Source organism: Vicia villosa, linkage group LG7, assembly GCF_029867415.1.
Source record: "Vicia villosa cultivar HV-30 ecotype Madison, WI linkage group LG7, Vvil1.0, whole genome shotgun sequence".
NCBI classification, from domain to species: Eukaryota; Viridiplantae; Streptophyta; class Magnoliopsida; order Fabales; family Fabaceae; genus Vicia; species Vicia villosa.
Window position 1 is genome coordinate 86,441,267 of NC_081186.1, and position 16,601 is coordinate 86,457,867.

The 16,601-nt window shown below is 33.2% G+C and overlaps 1 protein-coding gene across 1 annotated transcript; it reads left to right on the top strand.

The window, feature by feature from the left end:
• Window positions 1–11,381: 11,381 nt before the first annotated feature.
• On the top strand, window positions 11,382–14,757 carry LOC131621080 (protein-tyrosine-phosphatase IBR5-like). The gene is made up of 5 exons (XM_058892290.1): window positions 11,382–12,062; window positions 13,400–13,499; window positions 13,746–13,803; window positions 13,935–14,041; window positions 14,129–14,757. The coding sequence occupies exons 1-5, from the start codon at window positions 11,826–11,828 to the stop codon at window positions 14,449–14,451; spliced, it is 825 nt and encodes a 274-aa protein (XP_058748273.1). The 5' UTR covers window positions 11,382–11,825; the 3' UTR covers window positions 14,452–14,757.
• The last annotated feature ends 1,844 nt before the right edge of the window (window positions 14,758–16,601 follow it).

A 16,601-nucleotide genomic window follows, 5' to 3' on the forward strand; every position in this document is an offset into this window, starting at 1 on the left:
TAAAACATTGCATATACATACACATTAACTATTTCTCTCTATGAGGATAAATTTGTAAAATTATATAAAATAGTCAATAAATTTATTTATTGCTCTAATAAACTTTCTTAAATCTCACAATTTACTCCATAGGGTCTTATATTTAGGGACGGAGATAGTATTATTTACTACTAAAACCAACCTTGATGAAAGTGGGAAAAATGAGCAGAGTGAAACATGAATTTCACTTACACAAAGCAAAGAAGTGCAGAAAATTGAGTGCGCTAAACGGGCTTAGAAAAACTTAGAAAAATCAAAACAACCTCTAACTCTTCATGTCAAACCTCAACTACACCTACACTAACTCAACTACAAAATGTACATAATTTACAACTGTTGGGGTGCCTCCCAACAAACGCTTGCTTTACGTCGTTAGCTCGGCGCTTTTATTGTGCTTAGCTAGTAACTTTCTCTTGTCACCCGATGTTTTTCTTCAACGAGCAACCCGAAAACAAGTGCCTAACCAAACACTTGAACAAACGTTACGAAAACAAGAAAATTTACAACACTTGAACACATGATGGACAACACATATATACATATACTTGAACAATAAGAAAAACACATATACACATGTATGGAAAACAAACACAAATGTAGACAAGTAAAAATATACAAGTGAAAATATACAATATACGATATATATATATATACAAAGCTCAAAAGCATTAAAACTATTGCGATGCAATTCAATATCAAAACACCAATCCCTAGCAACGACACTATTTTTTTGATGTAGTAAAGCGGCAAGCAAAAGATTGGAAGTATTTCGGGTTTTATCGTAGCCACAAGGATCGGTGCGAGGGAAAGAATGTCGTTAAATAGTTTTCGAGTATCTGCGCTTGGGTTAAAATGAGTTTTAAAGTATGAAAGGTAAAACTATGTACAAGAAAAGAAATTCATTCTCAAGAGAGGAGAAACTTATTAGGCATGAATTTAAACTACTCGTCACAAACTTAAACTTAACGATCAGTTGTACTCAACCTACCCTACTCATTAAAATTGTCATGTATCTCTTACATCAGTGTCCATTTTTAAAACACCTACAAAATGTACCACAACTCAGGTTATGTCTAACCCAAATTGTGAAAAAAACCGTATTACTCTCATTGGCGATGTCTCCCGCGGCTCAAACAATACTGAGGTATTAAGCTTTTGATACACATAGTGAGTATTAGCTCTAAATCTATTTCTAGAATCTAGAAACTAATAGATATTCATCTTCAATCAAGATTTGTTAGGTATATGTCTATAACAACACAAATTCAAACATAAAACAAAAAGATTAAGGAAGACATCAACAATGATTTGTAAAACAGATTTTATACAACACCATGAGCAACAAATATACTTAAGATTAGAGTAAGCTTACAAACAAGACCCAACAAATAGAGAAATATATAGAGAGGAAGAGAAATAAACTGACACTCCTCAGGTTGTCAGGACGGTTCATGCAAACTCATCTTTGATTCACTAAGATGCAAGCTCCAAATGTTGTTTTCTAGTATCTCTCTACAAAAGAATGTTTCAGATGGAGTTGGGATTAAAATATCCCAAAAATCATAACCTAAAATATGATCTAATTCTATTTATGTAAAACTAAAATTTGTAGACCGCATTAAGCGGGTTATGCGTGCTAAGCGAGTTGCCACTTAAATTACAAACTAATCTGCCTTAAACGCGTTAAGCATGCTTACAAACACAACCCTGCTATCTAAAAACTTCTCGTAGTGCGCTTGATGATGGGCTTAGCAAGCTCAAACTTTATTTTCTTCCAAAATCGCGTATTTGAAGTCATGCCTTCGATACTTTATTACCCAATGCTCCAAACATGCACCAATACCTACAAAAGAGAAGAAAATATATCAAACGATACATTAATTACATAAAAACGCAATTATACTCAATATGTATAAATATACCTAATATGTACAAATTCACACATAATTTGAGGCAAACGAGTCGATAAGTGCCATAAAACTGTATACAAAAATAACTACAAGTTGATACTTATCACACAAATAATGACAAAATCTTCATCAAAGTTATCTTCGACCATTTCATCTTATGGGAGGAGATTATATTCAGAATCTTCTATCTCAGGAAGACGAGTGTACTCTGTATCGAAATTATCTTTTTTTCTTCCTAAAAGAGCTACTTTCATGGCCAACCTCTGATTTGCTATGATATTTTCTTTCACATTCAGTCTTCCTTTTGGGTAATACTTCTTCTGCTCATGAGTTTCTAAAACTTTCCATTGTGATGTCGAGGCCTCTTTCTCAGCCTTTTTATTCCTTTGATAAAGCCTCCACTGCGTCCTAGTCATGGGATTTTCCCCTTTGTAATTAGGGGAAACAACACATTCTTTTAATTCGCCTCCTTTCTCTTGAACTTTCATCTCTCTTTCTTAATCAAGCACCTTCTACTTTAGCCTTTTCCCCCTTTCTGATTCCTGAGTTTCACCCACTTTTCTTGTGGGGTATTTGACGGAGGACGAAAAGTCTTTGGTCGAGGTTGTTGAATTTCCCTCCTGTATTCCTCACTGTGTCGAGGGACCCCCCTCCTGTCGAACACAAACCTTGGAATTAAGGATCTACCTCCCTTAAGATCATTCTTTTTCATATCCTCATACTCTTCAGCAGCTTTCACATCATAAACAACATTACACCTTACGCATAATCCGACCTTCGTTTCTTTCACTCTGCACTTTTCTAGAAAGTCAATCAAATCCTCATCAACTTGGGGATAAAACGCATGTAGTCCCTCTCCAGCTTTCATACCAAAACCACCATTAGCTTCGACCATCACAAACTCAAAAGGCTCAACATACAATACCTATTTGACTTTCAAAGGGTCAGTGTCCACTTGCATCTTTAGTTTTTCGCCAAATTGAAGTATGTCTTCTTTCAAAGCTTTATGCACCGAATCCCTGAAAAGGACACATTGACCCTAGGTAATTCTATTTGTAAACCAAAATCTGGTAATAGAGAGGAATAAGTAGGCCTTTGAAAGCCAATATTCATACCATTTCGAACCATAATTCGTTCGACCATGGCCTCCAGATTTTGCTCCTCGACCAATGCATTTCGTCGAACTTGCTGTAACACCCTTCTAAACCCCACGGAATTTATAAAATAATTTTCAGAGTAAAACATGAAAACAAGGGTGCCACAATTCAATTTAAAACAAATTCATCATATATTCATTGTCATGCTTTCACTAAGGAACAATTCACCATAATACATAAAATCTCATGTTTACGCAGCGGAAAATTCATCATACGGATAAGCATAACATCATCTATGCAATAATCCACAGAATCTAATACAATAACAACACAATAGAGTATCATCATAACTCTAAACTAGCGTTCCCCCAGTGTTACAATATCAGAGCATGACACCTGACGCTATACTAAACCCTGACTTATGAGCTAATCCTCACCAAGTCGAAAGCAGCTATCCTCAATCTGAAAATGTCAACAGTAAGGGTGAGTCTCATCACAGTTAACAAATGTTATTGCATCTTAAATAACAACACATCATAGTTATATCATTCACCCAATTTCATCATATTCAGATTATCAGGAACATCCATCTTTACTACTAATTCTCTTCTCACTAAAATCCATCGGTACTCAAGTCATCTTTATCACCGAACATCTCGTCAATTAATTCATCGACAACATATTCTACTCAATTCTGTTTCAAACAAACGCGGTAGTAGGCATTCTTATTCAACAAGTTTCACGCTTCCATAACCGACTTCAGAACCTTTTCTCATAGGGTCACTCTACCGTATTTATAACTCTTCCATAAATTAGAACACAATCCCTCCTCCTCGTAGGTTCAAACGGCACATTAATCCGACACTCGGAACCCAAGATATGAATTTTCCAATCATTGCCTGAAAATGCAACACTAACATCATGCAGCGACACTCTATACGATATATCCAAAACTCCTCAATTGGTAAATTCAATTCTTAAAATTACTTCTCAAAAAACCTTCCAAGTATTCCTTCGATCCATTCAACACTGACACTGACATCCCGTGCAGTACCAATAAACAACTCTAGTTATAAGAACAAGAGTAACCGTAACTTCGCCTCCTTCCAACGTCATCCTGTCACAATTAATTATGTTACAGCTGCTGCAACCATTTTTATAACAAAGTTCATCTCGTTAGCTTTCTGACGCTTCAAACGGAACTCAATTCGGGTGTCCAGAACTCCAGTTATGAATTTTCGAAGTTCCGCAGCTATTCAGCAATTTTCCTGCGTTTTGCTTACGAAAATCTCTCTCCAAAACCCATTCTCTTCAACTCTATCACATTCCAAACAGCCCCTTATCGTATCTCTTCACTTCCAAATATCCTTATAATTTAAGCGACACATTCCCCCGCCGAAGTCCGCTTTCTGCAACATCACGACAACAATCCTCCTTGCAAACTCGTAACTGAACCTCTTCCGAGACGCAAGGCTACTCAACAGACAACTTCGCAGCACACCAGCAGAGCTGACACATCGCAACTCTCCAATCTCCTTCTCTTACAATAACTGTCAATTACCTCTAATCACCTTCCTTCAAGATGTTCCAACTCAATTCCCAGTGAAGTCTTAATTCCAAGTCACCTTCAACTCGGGAAACAACAAACTCCGACAACGCTCGCACTGTTTCCAACAACAGCCTACTGAATCAATCTTCTTTCAACTGAAACATAACCGAGAAGTGAAGCTTCTCCCCCACTTGTTTCAATCCCACACCTACAACAAACAACCAAGTACCGACAGTGATTCACTCACATGTCGCATACCAAGGAAATAAAATGCCGACAGTATTCAACCGTCGTGCAACTCAACTGACTCAACAATTGGCCGGACGGACCGACCTGCTCTGATACCACTATTGTAACACCCTTCTAAACCCCACGGAATTTATAAAATAATTTTCAGAGTAAAACATGAAAACAAGGGTGCCACAATTCAATTTAAAACAAATTCATCATATATTCATTGTCATGCTTTCACTAAGGAACAATTCACCATAATACATAAAATCTCATGTTTACGCAGCGGAAAATTCATCATACGGATAAGCATAACATCATCTATGCAATAATCCACAGAATCTAATACAATAACAACACAATAGAGTATCATCATAACTCTAAACTAGCGTTCCCCCAGTGTTACAATATCAGAGCATGACACCTGACGCTATACTAAACCCTGACTTATGAGCTAATCCTCACCAAGTCGAAAGCAGCTATCCTCAATCTGAAAATGTCAACAGTAAGGGTGAGTCTCATCACAGTTAACAAATGTTATTGCATCTTAAATAACAACACATCATAGTTATATCATTCACCCAATTTCATCATATTCAGATTATCAGGAACATCCATCATTTACACAAACGTCAACAAAACACATCTTTCGAACAGACAATCATACTCAACATTAATTCAACAAAACACACAACCAACACATCATCGATATTTATAACACTGGAATACTTCCAATCATGTTATAAAAGTATGCATATGTATGAACTGACACTATGCATGTGGTACCAACCTCATCAAATGGGAATAACCCATGACCGATCCAACATCATCAAGATACGGCCCTGCCAGCACAGATTCCTCACAATGGGAATCATGCCCTTCACTGATCCAACACACCCTTATGGATACAGTATCATCAATGCACATGAATGAATGCAACATATACAACATACTTATACCATCGTCAAGTCTAATGAGTAACATCATCAAATACTCATTTCATCATCATCATTAACATCATCGTCATTATCAAAGTATGTTTATATACATTAGCATCATTCAATACAATCAATCATCATCATCATCATCATTAAAGAACATACATGTGTCCACATCAATCATCATCATCAATAAGGAGAACACACATGTACCCACATCATTCCAAAACAAATCAATCAACATCATACAATTCTCTACAAATCATCACATCATAATGTTTTCAAAACAACATCTTATATTGTCACATTTCATCATATATGTCGACAATACATCATCCAATCAAACAAATCGTCACATGATTAATATTTCAACATAGCATGTATTTAACACATCTCATCACATATATGTACAATACATCATTCATCAAGAAATAAAATCATATTTAAAAATAATTGGATTCACACCTCATTTCATCATTTAAACACGTAGGTTATCTCATAAGATTCATCGTGCTCGAAACGGCACTAAAAACGGACCTACGGTTCGAAAGTTACACATCATTTAACTTTTCCAAGAAAACAACTAACGCTACAGCACGCGGCGCAACCAAAGTTCGCGGCGCGACCTGAACCATACTAACACGTTCGCGGCGCCAACTTATGCACGCGGCGCGATGCGAGGAAAAAGTACGCCTTCGCGGCGCCAACACTAGGACGCGGCGCGAACTGGCGATTTCGCAGACTATCGGGTCTGCGTCAGATCCTGCGATCTGACTCAATCTGAGTCCAAAACTGACTCTAAACATCATATGCAGGCAGTTAAACATCAATTGCATCACTATTCATCATCACACATCAAAACAACACATAATCTATCAATAATTCATGCAATTTTCATCAATTCATAACCTCCCTAAACCTAACATATGATCCAATTGACTCAACAACATCCCTAATCAATATTATTATCTAAGAACACGATAATAGATGATAACTAGAGAGTCCCCCCTTACCTTAGCCAAGAGTTCTTGATTGGTCTCTCCCTCCATTGCTCCTCTTTCACGTTCTTCGTGTTCCAATTCCTCATCTCTTCTGCTATGCTTTTCACGTTCCTTTCCCTTATTCCCAATTCTTATTATTTTATAAAATAAACTTTAATTGGAATAAGACCTTTACTAACATAACACCCCCTCATTCCTTAACATCACACATGGCCCATCACCATAAACCATCCTTCTTCCAATTAAATCCCACAAACCACCAATAATTCTAATTATTAAATTAAATTTCCATTTAAATTAAAAATTAAAATATACGGGTGTTACACTTGCTGTTAGGAGTGAATTATTAGTGTTTTCATTTGTCAAATTAACTACCTTTTGAGCTGGAAGTGAACATATTTTGTGCTTTTTAAGGATTTTATAGTTAGAATTGAACTTTAGAGGTTCGGTGCTAATTGTATAACAACTTGCGTCACTTTGGGTGTTATTTGTGTAGATATTGAAGTTTAGAAGTAAAGACGAAGAAACACGTAGGTGTAGAGCTTCTAGAGAGGAAGAATCACAAAGAAGGAAGGTGAATCAAAGGCCGAGCCGCGCCAATAAGGAGCGAGACGCGCCATCCCTTCTGACTTGGGTTCGCGCCGCGCCAATACATGTCGAGGCGCGATGGTTGCATTACAAGGATAAATTGTTATAAATAGAAGCCCTAATCCTCATAAGAGAAGGATATTTGGTGAGCGAAATTCAGAGAGCAATCCTATTCCAGAGCAAAAGACAACTTCCGATGGAGAATTCAACATCAATTGAAGACATTCCCTTGATGAAGATGAATCCTTCCGTGAAATCTTGTGTGTTCTTCATGGCTATGGAGAGCTAAACCCCATTGTGTTGAGTTTAAGGTAGTAGTTAACCTATGAAGATGCAATTACTTTGATTAATTCCTGTGAACAATTGTTTAAGTTTTATTATCAATGAAAAACCTTGCTTTTATTTTATATCATTGTTGAACTATCAATCGAGAGATAGGGTTTATACTTTCGCCCTAGGTTTTTATATTGACTTGTTGATTAATACTCAGAGATGAGATTTTGAAGAAGTTTTCATAAATCATCGTGGTTAATTCCCTTTATCTTTATAGTTATTCTGAGAGATCGAATATCATACCGGTAGAGGTGGTTTTAGATTGATCATTAGACATAATATCAGTTTTGAGGATGAATGAAGATAATAACTTAAATAATGTTCACTCGTGGATTAATTGATTATTGTATGTGAATAGGTTGATGAACCCTAAAACTCAACATATTTATTCACCATTGTTATTCGTCTTTAAGCTTTTTATCAATCAATTATTATTCTGTTATATGCAATTTGAGAACAAACAATCAAAACCACTACTTTTCGCTAACTCATTATAATCCGACTATAGAACAGCAGCAATATTACTCAGTCTCTATGGATACGATATATTATAAATATTTACCCAAAATACTTACAACACTTACCTGACCACTTTGGTCGGCATTCCAGTTTCTATTAACTACTACACTAGGAGGCTGTTCTACAATCCTAGGTATTTGTTCAACACCATGGGGAGTCTCTTTTTCTTGTTCGAATATATTGTCAACCACGTCTTCACGTTGAACGTGTACATCTCGTTGGAGTTGTATAACCGGTTGAATTGGCATCCTAAGCCCCCCTAAGAAAATCACCTATTCGAGTCATTTGAGTTGCCAATTGCTGGTAACTCTGAGTCGAACTATGGATTAATGGTCGAAATATGGTACCCATTTGTTGAGTAACCATGTTGACTATTTCATGATTACTCTCATCCATCTGCTACCTCATAACAGCAATAGAGCTTGAGGTGAAATTCAGAATCGCTTGGGACGAAAATCCCAGCTCTGTGGGACGACCAAATTGGCTTCCCATAGGTCCTGATCCATGATAAGATAAGAACATTGATACTGTATTTTCAGCAAGTTCCATCATTGATGATGGCATTCCATAGATTCGTTCTCCACCATATAGGGGCATTGTGAAACTGGGTATGTATGAGCCAAAAGCACTTGCCCTAGTAGTTATTGGAGTTCCAAGCTAACTCTACGAGATTATTGGCTAACTTTGGATAGTCGAAGACATCACCACAATGTTTGACGTGGATATACCAATGTCAGAAGAATGTGAAGTACTAATTTTTTCTCATAAAGGTTGTTCCCCTTTTGAATAAGTGTTTTTAGGATCTACCATTTTCCTACCACTTCTCAATCTCATGCACACTTAATATTGAGAGATTTTTTATGAAAACATGCAAAAACTTATGAAAATATGCAAACTTAACACAACGGGTCCTACCATGTGTGCCAATTTGTTTGCACAGATTTCAGGCGAACAATCTCTAGCCTCTTATTAAAGTTAACTTGCAGGATCGACTATAAAATCCTAGAACATAATGATAAGTTTCTAAGTGGTTTTAGTGTTTGAATTAACTATTGAACTGGGTAAAACTTGAGAATTGCAAATAAAGTAAACAAAAGTAAGGACAATTTGAAAATTAGTGAAAAGTAAATTGCTTTTAGATTAAATTGGAACGCATTCTTACATTTTCAAAAGTCACATTTTCTCGCTGACACGAATATTTTGAGTTTTTCTTGCAATATTACAAAATGCGACCTTTAACACTGAATGCAAATTCTACTTATATAGATGTAAAATATAACTGCTACTAAACATTTGACTAATCACAACTTGCCACAGATCCATTCTATGCAAAACTGCTTTTGACAACTTCCCCACGTCTTTGACAACTGCTTGCAAAAACCACTCTTTTCTCTAACTTAGACAATTTGATGTGAAATTTGGTTAAGTCTCCAAATGTTTTTCTTGTAGACGTCGATCAACCTTATTAATCTTTCCAAACCAAATGCTCTTCGACGCCTTCCATTTCGACTGGTCATTCCTTCTCTTAGCCTTTTGATTTCAAAATTCTTGCGCCTTTATTCCTGCTTTAGTCGAAAATTTCTGGCTAACAGCGGGGCAAGCATATTAGAGTATGCGTGCCTAAAACTTTTGCCCGTCCAACAAAGAATGCGGGAAAAACGAACACAACAGATAGGTCGGGTGCGATTTGGCACCCATACCTGTTATCCACATTTTATTATAAAATATAACTTTATTTTAAATATTAAAAATATTAAAAAAAGTTCAAAAAATGCATTTTTGAATTATGAAATAAATGAACACTTATATTAAATATGTATTAGTTTAACATCAATGTATTTTTAAATATTAATAAAATATTGGTGCCAATACCTGCAACATACCCACTTATTTAAGTGGATAACTATCCGAGTCAGTACTTATTTTTACAAATTTATATTTTATGAATATTTTGATAGATATCCACTAAAAATGAGTCAAATTGATATCTATCTTAATGATAATTTATTATATTTTTTCAAATATATTTTTATTAATACATTCAATTTATTTAGAAAATAAAATATTAGATTAAATAAATCTTAAAATCAAAAGCTCAATCATTTATTATATCTTTTTCAAATATATTTTTATTAATACATTCAATTTATTTAGAAAATAAAATATTGGGTTAAATAAATCTTATAATCAAAAGCATAATAATTACACAATATATACATATTGATTATATCATTAGGTTAAATATATTTTTGGTCCTTATAAAATTTCTAATTTTTTCTTTTGGTCTCTATTAAATAAATGATATATTTTGGTCCTTACAGTATTATTATGCACATAGTTTTAATTTTGTTGTTAAACTAATGTGTATTTTTAAATAATTATTTTACAGACATGTTTAGAACGTTATAAAAAGCTTCTTGAAAAAAGAGGAACTCAAAATTTGATTTTTAAGTCAGAATTTTCACTACTTTTATTATTATCTTTTGAAATTTAAAAAATTCATATTTAATTCTTCTTATTTTAAAAAATTTTAAAATTTGGTAAATAAACAATCTACAGTATTTTAAACATGTATGAAAAGAATATTCAAAAATGTAAAAGTTAAAGGGTAATTAATTTTTTTTCAAAATTTAAAAAATTAATAGGAATTAAAACATATGTAAAATTTTTGTAGGGATTAAAATATGTCATTATTTTACTAGAGATTAAAAATAAAATTTAAAATATTTATAAAAAAAAACATATTTAATCTTTTTTTTAATTGATAGACAATATGGTACACATTAACTATGAAGATCTAAACTCAAGCAATTGTGAGATTTTAAAATAAATTTTAATAATATTGACATTCAATAAATAAATCAAAATAAAGTAATATATATTTTTTATATAAATAAAGAAAGATAAAAAAATCAATAAAATACTATTAAACATTAGTAATATTGTTATATCCTTTTTAAAAAAACTACACAATCAATTTATAAATCAAAATATTATATTTCCAATTATAAAATTCTACTATAGTAAATATCTAGAAAGCAAAGTTAAAAAGTAAAGAAAAGAAAGAAAAAAGGATTGAGTGTTAGTCTAGTTTTCAAATTCAAACCACCACAAGATCTATCTTAGAGAATAAGAAAAGCTATATAAATTATTCACTCATTCACCCTATCACGTGCCAAAACCTAAGATTCTCGAATCCCCCAAATATCCAAATCTTAACTCAACCAAAAACTAGGTTTCACCGTTCTGTTTTCCCTTTCATATTCATATAATAATTCATCTCTATAAATTATAATAATTACCTTCTTCATTCACTCATTCCCAATTTCAAATCCATTGAATCATATCTTGATTGATGACATAAACATTATAGAAAAAAAATAAAGAAACTTCCCTATAATTCACCCTTTCTTGTTTCTTTATCTTTTCCCTTTTTTTCTCTTCTTGCTGTGCTGTCACCACATAACAACAAAACCCTTTTTCTCTCTCTATCTGAAAATCGTTTTTTTTCATCTGGGTTTTTGTTAAATTGGATAAAGATCTGATTTTTAGGTTTGATTTGTGTGAAAGGCTGTGTTTTTCGATCTGGGTGTGAGTGAAATTGGTTGATTGTGTTGATAATGAGGAAGAGAGAGAGGGAAAACCCTTGTGGGGTATGTGGGCACTATCACAAATATGAAGAAGGTGAAGTGTGTTCGATTTGTGGGCATAGGGTTCCTGTTGGATCGGAGAAAAGTTCGATTCAAGTTAGTGCTTTTCCTTCTGTGATCTTGCCGGAGTTTCTTTACTTGGGCAGCTATGATAATGCTTCGCGCTCTGAGCTTCTTAAAACTCAGGGGATTTCTCGGATTCTCAATGTAAGAATCAGTTTCTTTCTTTTTGGATTGATGTTTCTTTCAATGATTGGATTGATGATTCAGATTCTGTTTATTCAATGATTGGCTTTTTCTTGATGATGATGATTCTTTTTGTTGGTGTTTTTGAATTGAAATCATGAGTGTGTTGATTGTTTTAATGTGGTGGTGGGATTGGGTTTGTGCATTTCGATTCTTGGTATTGTTGATCATCGGTTCCGGGAAAATATTGTTTTGATTAAATTTCTATGCAATAGTGAGCCTATAGAAAGAAATCGTTGATTGAACATTATCATGTAATTTGAACCATGTAGTCGACTTCACTTGCGGAATAAGATTTGGTTGTTATTGTTGTTGTGCGTCTGAGCATGGCTATAGCTGCTATTTGGCATTGCTTTGTAGTCTAGCAAACCAATAGCAATTTGTTCTAATTTCACTATGTTCTGCAACGTCACAAATGCGATAATATTGTTTATATTTGGATGATACTCAAATTTTGCCACGTTGTATTGCAATGTTAAGCCACAAATTTTTGTTTAGGTTTGGGTGGTACTCAAATTTCGTCACGTTGCATTGCAACATCTCGATAGCCATAATTTTTTTTTAGGTTTAGGTGTTTTCAAATTTTGCCATGTTGCAGCAATGCAATGTCACGATAGCCACAATTCTTGTTTAGTTTTTAGATGGTATTCAAGTTTCGCCATGTTGCAGCAATGCAATGGCACGATAGCCACAATTCTTGTTTAGTTTTTAGATGGTATTCAAATTTCACCACGTTGAGCATGGCAATGTCACAATAGCTGCAACACTGTTTAGATTTGGGTGGTATTCAAATTTCACCGTGTTGCAGCAATTGCAATGTCACGAAAGCCGCAATTTTTGTTTAGATTTGGGTAGTACAATGTATTATCATGTAGTAGCTACGATGTTGTCAATAGCCTAGTAGTGGTAGGGTTCAGTGTTGCACTATTAGTCCGGGATTTGCTGTCAGCAATAGCTGTTGTAACGGGCGCTAATCGTGGCTCCAACTGCTATCGCATCCACTATCTGGATTATTGGGATAAATTCATCATGTTTTTTTTAACCTGATGTCTTTTTTCTAGAGTGTAAATTTCAATCTGACGACGATCCTACTTTTAGTACTATTTCTGTTTTATTTTTCTTCTCTACTCAAGCTTTATTACTCTATACTTGAGTTTCATTAATTATTAAGTATGATGATCTCTTTAATTTTTTGTATTAGTCTATTTTCGAGTATTTATGTTTATTTTGTACACTACTTTTTAATCTGCTAATACAACTTCTTGATTGTTTTATTATATTCATTTCTGTTTGTGCAGACTGTCCCTTCTTGTCAAAATCTGTACAAGAACTCGTTTACTTATCACTGCCTCCCGGATGACAAAAGTTTCCAATTTGATGAAGCAAATCAGTTTCTAGGTATGTTCCTTCCTGTCTACTGATAATTTATATGTCTTGATCATTACATTTGTTAGGGTTATGGCAGAGTCTAGTCTCTCATCATGAACTGTCATCCATAATTGATAACTTTGATCTGTATAATATATCATGTATCTTATGATTCACGACGTTCTTTGTTCATGATTTAGAAAATAAGTCTATTTTCTACGTTATATTTACACATTATAATGAAATTGAAATCAACACCGCATGTTTGTTTTGCAGAGCAATGTGAGAAGGATAAGGAGCGTGTTCTGGTTCATTGCATGTCAGGAAAGAGTCGGTAAGACATTGCTGCAATATGATATAGGCCAAATACCTTAGTTAAACGTTTATAACAAGTTGGTTCTTTTAGTCCGTACATCGTTATAGTTTTCTCTCTGAGTTACATTACATATACATATCTTGTTGCAGGTCCCCGGCTGTTGTGATTGGCTATCTGATGAAGTCGAGAGGATGGAGACTTGCACCAAGTTATCAGTGGGTAAAGGAACGCAGACCGGCCGTTGAATTATCTGAAGGTATATTTATTTTCTTTACTGTTATTCAGTTTCGTTTCCGATCTCAACACAATCTTTCTGACAAGCATTCATATTTTCTTATTATAGCTGCCTATCAGCATCTACAGGAATACGAGAAAACTCTCTTCGGATCAGTCGGAAACTCTTTTCTTCTGCCTTCTGCTGCTTTCTCACCTCCAGCAGGGCCATCTTCACTTAGCTTCGGCTTCCCGAAACCCAACGACCTACCTCCACTCCCCGCCTTTCCCGCCTTCAGCTGCGCTGGAACTCCTTCAATTTTCACCCGACCACCCCTCGATATAGCTCCCACCGAGTTCACATTTGGAGCCGGCCAGAATGTTACTGGAAATTCTTTTAATACAAATCCACCTAATCCGAATGCCACAGATATTCAAATGGACGGCTCTTGATTCTGACCAACCAGCAGAAACATTTGGCTTTGTGGTATGGTTTATTACAGGACAACAATCATAAGTGAACTTGTCAATTCTATAGTTTTTTCTTCATCATTTTAAATATTTTCATAGTTATCAATCATTATGATGATGGTTGTAATATTGAGTTTTATCGAATTTTAGCACTTTATCAAGTTCTTTTCTTTTCCCTGTTGTTACAATTGAAATTCCATCTATAGAAGTATATACAATTAGACAATGTTGGTGCATTTTCTTTATTCTATTTTGAAGTTTGGCTGCGGTGGCCATGCTGTTTAAGCATTTGTTTGAACATATTGAAACTGAGGCATATGAACTTTCAACTTGAGCTTATGCATGATATCCAAACTAGGCTGTTCATCGTACTAACTCAGCTGAAAAAATTGAACCGAATCGACCATAATAAAAATTCGCCAGAATCAAACAGAACTATTTAGTTTGTTTGGAACCAAATTGAACTAAATTATTGGTTTGGTACAATGAAGTTTTAATTGTACTAAACTAAAGTAAAAGCTCTGAAGCATGGTTCTTCTAAAATTCTAAAGTACCTGTAGGTACAAAACCGTACCTGATGATACCATTGCGGTACTTCATTTTATTTTTTCACTGTGAAATTTGTGATTTTTTCAAATATTAATATAATATATTTATATATTTTAATTTCTTTGTTATTAGAGAAATTCTTGTATAAATTCTTGTACGGAAACGACCTTAAATTCATGTTTTTAAGAACCAATAAGAGAGAAATTTTTTAATTTATCTAAATTTTAATAATTTTTAATTGAATTTATGGGGTTATGAAGAAAAGAGAAAATTTTATATATATCTTTTAATTAATTAAAATTTTGTGATTAGTTGTACGTAAAAGAATTTCTTATATACATGGCTATCTAAGAATTTTATTTTATATATATATATATATATATATATATATATATATATATATATATATATATATATATATATATATATTATTTTTTAAAACTTTTATTGCAACAATTTAATTATCCACTCATGTATTTTATAAAAAAGATTTATATTTAATTATTTTAATTATTTTGAAAAATATCGTATCTCATAACAGTATCCCACATTGGATACCAGTATCATTTTTACCTTATTATAAATAGAATTGTAATATTTTTTTGAATTTTTTTTTAATAAAATCACATTTTTAGATTTTTTTCCTTTTATTTTTTTATAAACATTTATTTGTTTATTTATTTTTTATAATTATTATCTTATGTAAATATATCTAAACAAATTCGAAACAAATCACAAATCTATAAAGAAAATTTAAAATAAAAAAGGTAAAATATTATTGGGCAGTATATTATTCGGAGTAAATTTTAGATTAACTTTTTAAAAATCAAACTGAATTTTTTTAAAATAATTATTTGTTATATTTTAATTTTTCTAATATTACTTATTAATTTACTTTAATATATTTTTTTATTATTTTATATGTTTTAAATACATGAAATAAAATTGTATGTAATTTATTTTGGTCTCAATAAGTTTTTCTTAAACTCAATTTGAACTTCATTGTAATACCTTTTGTTTACTTTTGTTATTGTTTTTATTGTATTTTTATTTAATTTTTTTTATATTTCATAATTTTAATATCTAGTATTATGTTATAACTTGAACTCCTAAGCTTATCGATTAAAAATTCTACGCTTAATAACACTTTTGGTCCTCGTATTTTGACCAATTCACGAATCTGGTCCTTCATTTTTAAAACAAAATAAAGCAGTCCCTGAACTTTACTAAAGGATATAAAATTGGTCCTAACCCCCATTTCCACTCCAAAAAAACTGATGTGTCCAAATTAAGTGGTTAACTAGACATTTACACGTCATTAAAAACTGCATATTGTATTTACACGTCATTAATAATATTTGTTTTAAAATTTCAGAAAATAAAGAAAAAAATTAAAACAAAAAATCAATTTTAATTGAGTTGTTTGCAATAACCCTTAATCCCAATCTTCCGTAGTTCTCCCACCAACGATCTCCTTTTCACTTCTATCATACTTCATCCGTTCTCTCGATCTTCTTCGCTTCTCACTTCATCCGTTCTCTCAATCTTCTTCGCTTCCATGTCAGAATCACATGTCGTGTCCA

Excerpts from the sequence above, each read along its gene's own strand:
- LOC131621080 (XM_058892290.1), top strand. The coding sequence starts at position 11,826 with ATGAGGAAGAGAGAGAGGGAAAACCCTTGTGGGGTATGTGGGCACTAT. Across the intron at positions 13,804-13,934 it reads TGCATGTCAGGAAAGAGTCG|GTCCCCGGCTGTTGTGATTG; the intron begins GTAAGACATTGC and ends ATCTTGTTGCAG. Across the intron at positions 14,042-14,128 it reads GGCCGTTGAATTATCTGAAG|CTGCCTATCAGCATCTACAG; the intron begins GTATATTTATTT and ends TTCTTATTATAG.